This window comes from Lutjanus erythropterus, chromosome 10, assembly GCF_056507025.1.
Source record: "Lutjanus erythropterus isolate fLutEry1 chromosome 10, fLutEry1.hap2, whole genome shotgun sequence".
Taxonomy (NCBI): Eukaryota; Metazoa; Chordata; class Actinopteri; order Lutjaniformes; family Lutjanidae; genus Lutjanus; species Lutjanus erythropterus.
Window position 1 is genome coordinate 24,078,755 of NC_139326.1, and position 12,611 is coordinate 24,091,365.

The 12,611-nt window shown below is 39.5% G+C and overlaps 1 protein-coding gene across 1 annotated transcript in view; it reads right to left on the reverse strand.

Annotated features, from left to right (window-relative positions):
- The window catches only part of grid2 (glutamate receptor, ionotropic, delta 2), a 593,815-nt gene that overhangs the window by 35,594 nt on the left and 545,610 nt on the right, over positions 1 to 12,611 (reverse strand). The window contains exon 14 of the mRNA XM_084728739.1: positions 4,889 to 5,055. Coding sequence (XP_084584865.1) covers positions 4,889 to 5,055 — 167 coding nt within the window. The remainder of the gene's footprint in view (positions 1 to 4,888; positions 5,056 to 12,611) is intronic.

Below are 12,611 nucleotides of genomic sequence, written 5' to 3' on the forward strand. Positions count from 1 at the left end.
CCTTCAGCACTTCAAAACAACTTGTCAGTAGCTGTCAGTTTAAATTAGCGCACTAGCCCTTTATGCTACTGTTTTCTGACTCTGGTAAATCTGCAGGCTGTCTCAATCAATCACAGAGCAGCAGCGCCCACACACATGCAATCGCGTACACAGTTGCACATTATTTGTTCGACAGTGCCGACAAATACACCCAGATCCACACACATACAAACAGAAACAAAGACACACACACACACACACACACACACACACACACACAAGTAGAAACACAAACAGATAGTGGTGCTGCACTTGTGCTCTAGAAATGGCTTCCTTATAACAAAGTGGTTGAAAACGATGAAGTTGTAGCAGTCTGTTTATTTCTACAGACACTGCCCTTCTCTCTTTCTATCCAAAGTGTCAAAGCAAATAAATTCTTTTTCATTTCTCATATTACCTCCAGGGACCTGCAGACAGTAAACACTCCTCAACTATGCAGAATGCACACACTCACTGATCTGCACAAAAACACATAAAGAAGTAAGTACTCTTCAGAAGATGTTGATTCTCTCTCCAATTATGCCACACAATCACAGGCTATTTGGATCTTTATCAATTACCGGCGTATTTATGTATCATGTTTGTGTTCTCTTTATAGGATTGAATTTTCTCTTGTCCTTTGTTCTTTTCATGTTATGATCAACTCAAGAAATTTAATTTTAGATTAAAATCTCTTTTGAAGAAGGGACTAAAGAAAAAAATATGGGAACAAAAACAATCATCACACTCACAGACAATTAAAACAATCAAAATTATAATTTAAAATATCTGCAAGTAAACCTCAGAGGAATTTGTGTCTCTAACTTCAAAGTAAGCGCACATAATCCAACATAGGTAAGATAATAGACAGTATATTTTTTCAGTTTTCAAAGGTGAAACTGAGCTTTATTTCAATGTAAGAATGTAATTAGAATTTTTAGTTTAAAAGCAATGAGTTCATATGACTACTGTGGCACAATCTGATATCACACCACATTCCTATGTGTTTACAGTGCTAGGGTCGTGTTAAAGAAATTTCCTAAATTGCAGATCTTAACTATTTGGTAACTATGGTAATTAGGGTTAGGATCTGATTTAGGAAAAAGAACATTACAGATTAGAGAGTTCCTAAATCAATCAATCCTAACTTCCCAAAAGTGTTAAGTTGTCCTAATTTTCACTTTTCCATCTGTAGTAGTAGCTACCTTACTATCTAACCAATGGTAGCTAACAGTAGTGTTTGCTAACAGCAGCTAATGGTAGTGTTAACTAACTTGTTTAATCCGTATGGCTTTTCTCTTTAGTCCACTCTCTTTTATCTCAAGCTAGCATTCTTGTAAATTTATTCAAAAGAACCTCAAACTCATCTCTCTTGAAGTTAAGTGCTCATTGTTATTTTTGCACCATTTTTAGTTTTGCTTCAGTGTATGTTTCAGTATGTTTTTAAAAAAACACCAGTTTGGCTTGGTGAGATAAGAGAAGTCGTGTTGGTTGGTAGGTATCATTATAGTAGTTGGAATGAGGAGAATTTCCCAAACTGAGACATGATTGGATTAAATGAGGTAATACAGGATTCCTAAAGTTCGCTAGGATTTGCCTTTGTATTACAAAAATCCTATTTCAGACTCTTCCTATCTTAACTTAAGATAGGAAGTTTCTGCAATACGGCCCATGTAGTATATCAGCTACATTACCACTAAAGAGATGAGTGGGTTAATCAACAGGTATGACATACATATATTTTGTCGCGAGCTGCAAAATTACTATTATGAGTAAATACATAGCGACCAAGCATTGATTCTTGTGGGACACCTTTCTTAGTGCTTCATAGGGCTTGATTTGAACAGTCTGAAATCCCCCAGACAGCCATGAAAAACAGCAAGAAGTCCAAACCATGGACAGGCTCATCTGAAAAAGTGTTGTGATAGACAGAATCAAAAGACTTACACAGATCTTGACATAGAACATGCCCTTCTAAAACAAAACAGAAAAGCCTGAGGCTGTCAATATTTTTCATTTGCCATGTTAAGCCAAGACATGAAATATGAATTATAGAAAGAGTAAAGAAAAGCCTGACAGAATATACTGGTACAGGAGCAGTATCTTTACACTGAGACTGTAGAGTCTCACACATGAGGCTGTACTGGCATCTGAGACGACTTTAAGCAGGCTTAGCAGATGTTAGCTGCTTATATAATTCCTCCCAATAGCACTAGTGGTTTTAGGCCGGCTTTTTCCCTGTCCAGTTGCTGTGTTACCATTTTATAAATTCACTTTTAGAGAATTAGATCCATGCAGCAGCTGACTGATGAGAACAAAATCATCTCATTTCTGTAGATACTGCAGTCTGTGTCATTTGGTAGACTCAGTAATGCTCAGGCTTGTACACTAGTTCCACAACATTTCCCTTCAGTATGTTGGAAAGGTGCCGTCACAGCATTCTGGGCTTGGTGCTGCAGATAGAGATTACGATTGACTGCTTAATAATTTAACAACTCCAACTTTTTTGATACTGTCAAACTAAAAACAAAAATTCTATCTTCCATGGGTGTTAATATGAACAACAACAATGATGATCAATCAGTATAAATGTAGATGTAATCCCCAATTTAATTAATATTATTAGAGTTGATTTTATTCTGCTCAAATGCAGCGGTGGTTGATCTAATTATTATGAGGAAAAATACCAGCCCAGTAAAGTATTGTTTTATTTTGAATAAACACAAATCAAGTTGTAATCATCAATGAGTCTCCAGACTTGTTATGATCAGGCTACCAAAGATAATCAAACTGAGTTAAACATTTCTCTCCATGGTGTCAGGGCATGGACTGCTAATACAGTTTCTGTTAAACCACCTCTTCGTGCTTCATTAATCTGTTTAATACAGAATGTCAGGATGAAAAATCTAGAAATCACTGTGTAGAAAAACAAAACAATTATACCTCTGTGATTATTTCTTACTCCTGATAATTTCAGTGTCTGTTTTCGTTTGAACCATGGGGACCAGTGTGAGTAAACTGTTTGAAACTGTCTTCCCGAGAGTGTGACATTGCCCCCGAAATAATAGGAGGGAATTGGAAACATGGCCTGTCAATTAATTGCTTGTTTATTTTAATAACAGCCATGATAGGCAATATTCTGAAGCGCAACGCTCCACCGGATCCAGAGCTATAAACAGACAGGCCTAGTCACTCACGCACTCCGTAAAGCTCACACATTTTGGCCCATGCACGTAAAATACGTTTCCATCTATTAACACACATACACACACATAAAACAAGACTATTTTACATAATAAAAATTATGAGAGCTCAATGAAAGCATTAGACATTTTTGTTTTCCCCTCCTCTTGAAATGATCTCATGCTTGCTCACAAATAAAACAAACATGATTCTCTGATGGGATGCTAGCACTCCTTATGTGGACATCACAGAGCTACTTCACCTCATATGACTGAACCTGCAATCTGGTGATGTGGTTTATATTGTAGCACTGCATTACGAATTAATGTAAACAAAAAAAAACAAGGACACTCAGCATTGTAAAGTAGGGTGCAGACAGCTCAACAGCTGACAGGAGATGAGTAAATTACCTTTTTGTGGTTACCAAGCTACCTAAAAGTCAAAAGCGACCAAATAAATTCTGAATGAATGAATAAACTCAATTACTTTCCCGATCCATGAGATTCTGTGAACAAACAAACCCACTGTGCGCTCCAGCGGCACGATAAACAGCTGGGATCAGTTCGTACACATCTTCAATGTCTACTGTTGACTTATTGAGGCAGTGTTGTCAGACTTGCTTAACCTCAATGCGAACCAATGGTTTGTGCTGAGGTTAGGCAGCCTAACTACACACAAGTTGTGAAAGTGCCATTCTCCTCTTTCCACTGGAAGATAGATGTACAATTTAATCTGCTATTTACTTGGTGTCTGACCTAGAGGGGAAATTTTTCAGGCAGGAAGAGGGGCAAACTTTATGGGAGTGGCCATTTTTTTTATTTGGCTGAAATGAATTTGGAGCAGTAAAAACTTACATGACCTCTCCTGAAGTTTAGGGCTGTGATGGCAAGGATTTTTCACCCTGGTGAAAAGGCAACGTATTCCCATGGTATGGCAGTTAGTGTGACTGCCCAAACACAACTGCCCTTTCCACAAAATAGAAAGCGAGTGGCAGGCTGAGTGTTGGTGCTGAACTAAACTAAACTTTGCAGTAAGCCGTCAGTCAGAAAGATTAACATTAAACAAATAAAACTAACATTAGCATTGCACCTTTACAATGATGGCTCCGGTGTGATTATATCTCTTTCAGAGGCTTTGTAATCCAGCCTTGAACTGCAGTGTCTTTTTGAGGATGTAGTCAAATTAAATCCTAATGATGATAAATTGAACACTGAATGCCTTCTGTGATTTTTTTTTTTTTATCCATTATCCACCTAGAAAAACAGTTGTGTTGTTGTTAGCATCTTCCTAAGATGCTTTGGGTTTAGTGTCAGCCAATCACAGGTTGTGTTCCAGACTTGTGTGTACAGCTCTGATCTGAAATGCATTGCACACCCAATAACATAGATTGACCCTTCAAAATAAAAGTGGCACCGATGACAATAAAGAGCTCAATCCTGTGGTGATCATGCGACCATGGCATTGCGGTAATGCGGTAATTGTCACAGCCCTACTGACGTTCTCCATTTTTTCACAACTCCTCAAAAATAGGGGAGATTTCTCAACCTAAAGCTTAAGACAAGATGAGATGAACAGAAAGGAACAAAATGGCATCCCAGTCAATGTGCATCTGGAACACATCCTTTAAATAACAAATAAAATGCAGTCAAGGATGCTGCTGACTGTTGTTTACCGTTATGACTCTTACCTCTGGGAGAAAATGTCCCTGTAGGGGCTGCCGTGCTGCATGGCGATTCCGTAGCCACGGTCTGGTGCGTTGTTGCTGACAGTGTAGAACGAGCAGTCCTCATCATTATTAGCGACGTACTCCAGCACTGCTGCATCCCACACAAAGCCAAAACGACCGTACTTCACCTGAAAGCAAGGCAGACATTTGCACACAGTCAACAATATTCAGAAAGGTGCATCTTTACCGCAGGTCATAACTCAACACTCCGAATCTCTCCTCCACTAGCTTCCAGCTTGGCCTCCAGAAAACTGACCTATTTAAAAATTTTGTCAGTTAATTTAGCAAACAAACATAAATGAAGGCATATTTTACCACCCATATCTGTGTGTCTGCACTATATGTCACAGCCTGATGTAGACCCAAAGATTTTCACCTGCAGCAGTATTTTAAATTCTTTCTTTCTTAGTTAAATGTCTGCTTATAGAGCCTCTCTCTGTGCTCTCCCCATGTCTATATTTACCTGACCTTACAAATAGCATACAATAACAGTACCATAACATCTCTGAATCACTGTCTAGATATAGCGTCATCACATAAAAATGAAGTGAATAAGCAGTACTGTTGAGAATAGTTTTTATTGGGTTTAGGTTTAAGAAACGTTTTATAAACCTGTGTCTTTCTGAATAAACTGAATCATGGTTGAGTATATTCAGTATAGATACTGTAGAGGTGGCCTGCGTCAACGAGGATTAACTCACCCCAGCACAAGATATTTCATAACCAAGATCTATTGGCATTTTTGGTCCGGAAATGACGCATTGCACCAACTATTATAGGATGGCAAACTTTACATCAAGGCAGCTTTACTGTTTACCTTTCTTCTAGACCAGGGGTGTCAAACTCAACTCCATCCTGGGTCTTATCAGCATTATGGTTTTCCTCAAACGGGTTGTAAGACTGTATAAATGTATCTACTTGTTATAATATTAATTAAGTGCCTCTGCATTAAATTATTATTGGTTGTAGTAATGCCTTGACAATTAATAACTAGCTCTGAAAGCAAAAGTCCATGACAATTAGGGCAGATTAGTGTCAGATTGTGTACCAGCACAAGCAGTGCAACCAGGTTTCAGATCCAAACTGTATATTGAGTTAAAAATGAAATGATGTCATTTTGATTGGCTGCTACTATAATCTTACTAGCTACAACCACTCTGCTAGAGTGCCACTGTTGGAAACGCTATTTAATGCTATGTTTGCAAGCTCTCGCAGGCCATATAAAATGAGATACTGGGCAAGATTAGGCCTGCAGGCCTTGAGCTTGACACACGTGCTGTAGGCTATAGATGTGCAATTGTTTGCTTCTTGCTTCATCTTTGTTTCACCTTTCTTTATTGTGGGTGTGTGTTGTATTTTTATGTGCATGTCCTTTTTTAGTTCAAGTTGCTTTATTTGTCATTTTTGCAATATGTGCAGTATGTGTGGGCAAACTGGTGTAGATAAAGTGTGTGCTTGCAGCTTGTGCCAGAGGGTCAGAGTAACTTTAGTAAGTTGAGAATCACAGATTGTTTTACAGGGTGTCTGTTGTCAACATGACTTCTTGTTAACATTCACTAAATCTTTTTTTTTTTTCACAGGAAAATGAAAAGTGGAGATAAAACAACTTGGCTGTGATATTCACATCCTGACACCTCTACTGACTATTCACTTAAATAGGCAAACACACACATACATGCATGCATGCATACTAGCACACACATATGCTAGCACACATGCACACACATACACACAGAGCTGGTCCTGACCTCCATTGGGGCCCTCAGCAAAATTCTGCTAAGGGGCCCTACTAACTGACTGGAGAGCCATGTAAACCAGAGTGTGGATACCTGACCTGATCCCGACAGGACCCATCAGGTTCCAATGGGTTGAACCAGGTTCGGATAACAAATCAGAAATCATGCTCGGATTCGGCCTACTTGACATGCTGCTGTGTTGTGCAACAGCTTATTTAGTGCCAGAGTTTGTTATTTATGTGACAATGCCTGAACGCAACACAATAATTACATTTCATTCATTTAAATAGTAGGCCTAAATGAATGAAAATTAAGGACACCACACAAAACTTGTCATCAGGAAAGTTTAAAAATGCCCAAAAGCATGCAGGGAAATTGGCGGTATGGAGGCATTTAGATTCAGTTGTCAATGCAGGTGATAAAGAAGCAGTTGGTTTTGTGAATGGAAAATGTGTGGGACATTGATGAGATACAATAGCAAAAGACTGGGAATTCAGCCTTGCAGCGACATGTGTACAGAGGGTGCAGAGGGCACCTGCTATGCAGGTGGTTTGTAGACTACTATTACTGGCTTTGCTACCACCTCCTCAAAGAAAAACACGCAGCAGACCAAAGCAAAGGTCATAGAGAGGTGTGTGGTATACTGCTGCAAAGATACTGTATAAGACCATTTCGTTCCATTGCAGGAGACAGTTTTAGCTCAAGAGCTTATTAACCCCGGTGCTGCATATGGTCCTGTGTCAGTAAGGGACATACTGCCAGACTCCACATCTGTGTCCTGATGGTGCCACGAGCTGGCCACAGAGACACATAAGCTGATGACTGAGCAGCTAAATTAAATATTTATTGAAGTGAATACAGAAGACACGAAAACAAGTGACAATATCGAGAGAAATAATCAGACTGCTAACAGAATATGGGTTGGACATCAGTGTGCTCAATAAAGTGGTACAAATGATGGACTGGGGTGCAAATGAAATAGCTGCACTCAGACCACACAGACTAGACTGCCAGGATCACCTGTACAACACCATAATGCGCCATGACCTCGACCACACACAGCTGGCACAAGTGGCACCGGAGGTTTTGGACACTCTGCAAGCTGCCAAAGCATTGGTGAAGCATGTGGAGGAGCTTGGCAGGTTTGCTGCTGAAATCAGTGTTGCACATGGGGGACATGAGATTCAGCACTGTCTAACTAACTTTAAATTCTGTGTGTTTGGTGTACCAAGAGCTGGGTGAGAAGCTAGAAGGCCCAGATGAGCTTGATTGTCTTATTGAGTTCCTGTAACCCTTCTTTGATGCCCAGCATGAACTTGAAGGAACCTGAAGTACACCACATCGAACCTAGTGTTCCTCTGGTTCGATCGGCAGGAGCGCCGCTTCAGGAGAACAACAACAGACACCCCATACCAGACTGTTATTTGTGAGTGGCATCTTGACTGGATCACACGAAAAGTTGAAATAAAGGACCAACACAAAATTGCCACTTTCCTATGGCCGAAACACAGCCAGCTCAAATTGTTAAACAGTCGTTAGAGAGATGAGCTGCACCAAGAGGTGAGATGACAGCTGAGTGACCTCACCACTGCCACTGAAGCAGCAGCCGCAGGTGATGGACCAGGTCCAAGTCCAGCACCAAAGAAAGTTGCAGTGGATTTTGAAGACTGGGAAAATCTGCCTGTGGATAATACCATCGATGAAGTGGAACAATGACATGGATCCTTTTGGCTGGTGGCGAGAACATCATCTCACTTATTCAAAGCTGGCTGTACTCGCTTGGGGCATTCTTGCCATTCCTGCCAGCAGCAGCAGCAGCAGTGAACAAAACTGGAAGAACCATCGACCAGAGTAGGACGGTGCTGAAGCCACCTCCAAATAAACCATGATGGTTGGACTATGTACACAGTTCAGGTAACAATGGTTACAGCTGAGTTGAAGAAGAGGTCATGAAGATGAAGACTTGAAACACTCAAATTTTATTATATTTGTCACTGCTGATGACAATGGGCGTACTGTGTATGTGAAACTGCATAAAAAAAAAGTTAGGCCACAGCATGTGTCTATTAACTCTGCTCCTATTGAGTGTTTGTGTGCAGCGCTCCCCTGCTGTACATGTGGCGTGTTTGATTGTGCGTAGCAGCAGCCTTTTGATGGTCATTTATACACTGTCCATGTGTGATCAGAGCACATTTATCTGATAATGTTTCCATACATTTACTTCAGTAAGGTTTTGTGAATGCAGGACCTTTACTCTTTACAGTCTTATATTAGTACTTTTGCATTAGTGAAAGATATGAATACTTTTTATACTCCGGGCCATCTAGGAGGAGTTAACATCATGTCCATATATTGTCTGGACAGACAGACTGGTCTCCACAAAAGCTGCTCTGGGGAAGCGTGCATGAGCGATGCACTTATCTTAATTTCACTTATATCAGGTACAAAGACACAGAACAGCCCCAGATGTGGCTGTGAGCATAACACAGACACACCGCCAAGCACATCTCACATTAGACAAACAGAGGGAGGTGCATCATGTGCTGCAAACTGTCACATCAACTTAATGTCACTGTGAATGAACGACATCAAACATGGAGAGGAGCAAACACAAGTTTACCTGATTACTGTTCACTCTATTCACCCTCAGGATGTTATTTTCTCTTTAGTTCTGCTTCATCCTCTCATCAAAGTGGTAAACACTGACGTGAGCTTTGACACAAGAGGAGAGTGGGCCCCTTGCGTACCTCATGGAGCCCTACGCAACTTGTGTAGTGCGCTTATTGGGCAAGACCAGTTTTGCACACACACACACACACACCACACACACATTTCTTCTAACACATTATTTTGGATTTGGTGTGTCATTAACTTTAATGGAGCTTTATGAAATTTTCAAACCCCTCTGCCTACACTGTGTGTGTTTGTGTGTATGTGTGTGTGCATCACCTAAGTTAGGCCTATGTGTGATGACTAATGTCTGAGAAGCGACAAGACCCTCTGATTGGGTAATTTCACAGTCTGTAGTCCTCTGAAGTGTGTACGGTGTGCATTCCTGTGTGTGTGCACGTGCGTGTGTATGTGTGCGTGCGCAATAATTCACTGCAGGGCATCAAAATTGGTTCATTCTGCTCTTTACAACCTTAAAAAGAGTGGAAAGAGTACTTTATTTCTTTGAAGAATAATTTTATGGCTTTTCATTATTGCTTTTGAATTGGAAAGATTATGGGCTTTGTGGAAAGGAAATTAGTAAAAAATCTGTTTCAACAGCTTACAATTGAACATTAAGGACATTTTTTTCCTTGTTACATTTTGGTGAAAAGGGCTGAAAATAATTATTATGCGCAGTATGTTTGCAGTGACCTCAGTGTCAGCCACACTGAAAACACAACAAAAGCTGTGCTAATCTCACGAACATAGTCATAATCCTTTAGAAATACCACAAAAAAATCCCACAGTGGAACAAAAGGTACTATGTATACTACCTTTTTGAAACCGACAGACTGTTTCTATTTCCAGTCTGTGTCAGTGACCAAACAACATAAATGGCTCAACTTCTTGAACCTGTGTCTTTTAATGTTTAAATCTTCGCTAAGTTCATTCAGTTTGTCTTGATAGAAAATCTGAATTTTTGTCAACATATATAATAAATCAAAGACCCCTTTTACTGCTGATGTAAACAAATCCTTTAACAGCATCAGGAAAAACACCAATATCATTCATTTATTTTTTAAAAAAGTCCCCATATATTATAAAAGATATGGCAACCAAGTTAAGAGTGATAACAACTTCCAGTCCTGTCCTTTGAATTTTGGTGCTGAGGCAACTCTTCAGCTTACCTTTGGATCATGGCACGCCTTTAAGGGAGAGAACACAAAAAAGTTTGGATGGCTCTTGAAGCCTTTCAGAGCCAAGGACAGAATGGAATTAATGTGTTTATGTCGACTCATAGCCATTTTACAAAAAGCAAAAGAAAAAAAGAAAATAACTTGAACTTGGATATAAACCGGCCTTCAATGGCCAATATGAAAAAAAAGCTAGAACACAAAAACACGAAAAAGTATACAGTGGAGTCTATATAAAGTTAACATGAGATGGAGAGAGTACTACACATTAGATTGCTGCTCAGGCTGCATTTTTCTGACCAAACCTGCCCAAAATCTGAGACACTGAGAACCAACCCTGGCCCCACTCTGATTTTATGCCCAAACTCACCCTGAATCTGACGCAGTTTGTTACCTGACATTTTGTTGCCCGTTTTAGTGTCCTCTTGTGGAAACACTGCTGTTGTCAACATTTTACTTTTCAGTTTGAATTCCTGTGTCACATTTTCTCAGACATTTATGTTATATTCTATGACTTCCATTTGATATTTTAACTCTTTCAGTTGTTCCTTTATTGTATATTCTATGACTTTAATCCCATATTTTCTGACTTATATTTCTGACTATATTCTATAATTTTTATTCCATATTCATTATTGACATCCATTTAATAATCTTGCATTTAATATAAGTGAAGAGAAACTAGCACACTTAAATTGTATTCTTAAGGGCCTAAATGTTTTATTGTCCAGTTTTTCACAAATAAAGGGTGGTCATACCATGTCAATGACCTTTGCACTTCATTCCTGTTGTCCATATTATATGGAAAAGTGGGTTCATTTTGTCTTTGTATATTGGACGTCGATTCAGGATAGGACATAAGTTGACCTTGGCAACATCAAAAATTCTTAACTAGACAAAATCAGGTAAAAGAAAATGCCACTCAGGCGCATGGGAACCTATTTCTTCTACTGGAGTGTTAAAGACTAACATTAAAAGAGAATATGGGGGAGAAAAGATTAAGTGCACCAGGCTTCAATGTTTTTCACTGAATTTCTTTATTCCTGAGATAACAATGTCTCCTGTGTTTTCATTTTTGAAATGAACAACACAGGACGTGAGTAAAATTCCTCATCAGTATCTTCATAATCAAAAATGGCAAATAATAGTGGTGTGTTTGGGTGTTATGATTAACGTTGCATTATATTCTATAACAGTTTTCCAGCCATGTGGGTTTGGGACCACCCATGGGGTTGCTTGATATGAAGACTTCCTCAAGTGCAGTGTGTCTTTCCTAAGCTTTAATCCAATTAAACTACACTCAATAAAATATTAAGTCTAGCAATGCCAACACTGAATACGACCACATAAAAAGCAAAAATTCCTACAATGAAAATGATGCTGGAGCCTGTAAAGGGAAATGCTCTTGCCTGCAGCTGCAGCTGTGTTTCATAAACAGGGACGATGTATCTGTGAATAGGGAGCACTTGATTTGATGTACCAGAACAAGTGCTCTACATGCAAAGCATCAGTGTAATATTGGCTCAAGTTTGATTAATTACTGAAGGCAAAATCATAATTGAGCACCATAAAAGTGACGTGTTGAAGGTCAGCTCGCCCCTGTTGCTGTGTTACCTCAGATTGTGAACATGATTGTGAATATTTAAGCATCTCCCAATTTAAGTTTACAACTCTCTGCTGAGAAATTTAGCGCTGAAAAATACCGTTACTGGGCCGAGCAGTCTGAGAAAAGCCTTTGCTTTTCTCTGCATTTTAAATGTACAAGTACTTTGTTATGCCTGTCTCTTTTTTTTCGTGGCACTTCTTTTCCAACTTATCAACAACACTACTGCTTTCCAAGTGACACTCACAGCTCATATCCCTGAGGTCTGCAGTCTGCCTACATCCAAATGATGAAAAGGAGAGAGAACAGGGTTGAAGAGGGAAGAAACTTCAACTCTACCTTCTATCTGTCGCTATAGGAAATGTTAAGGTCACTAGCAGACAAGATGGATGAGCTCTTCAGCGTGATGAGGACTCAGTGGGATTATCTTGACAGGGCAGCTCTTTATGCTTCTCAAGCTGCATTTGCATGCATCACATAACCTGGCAATGAGCTGTACT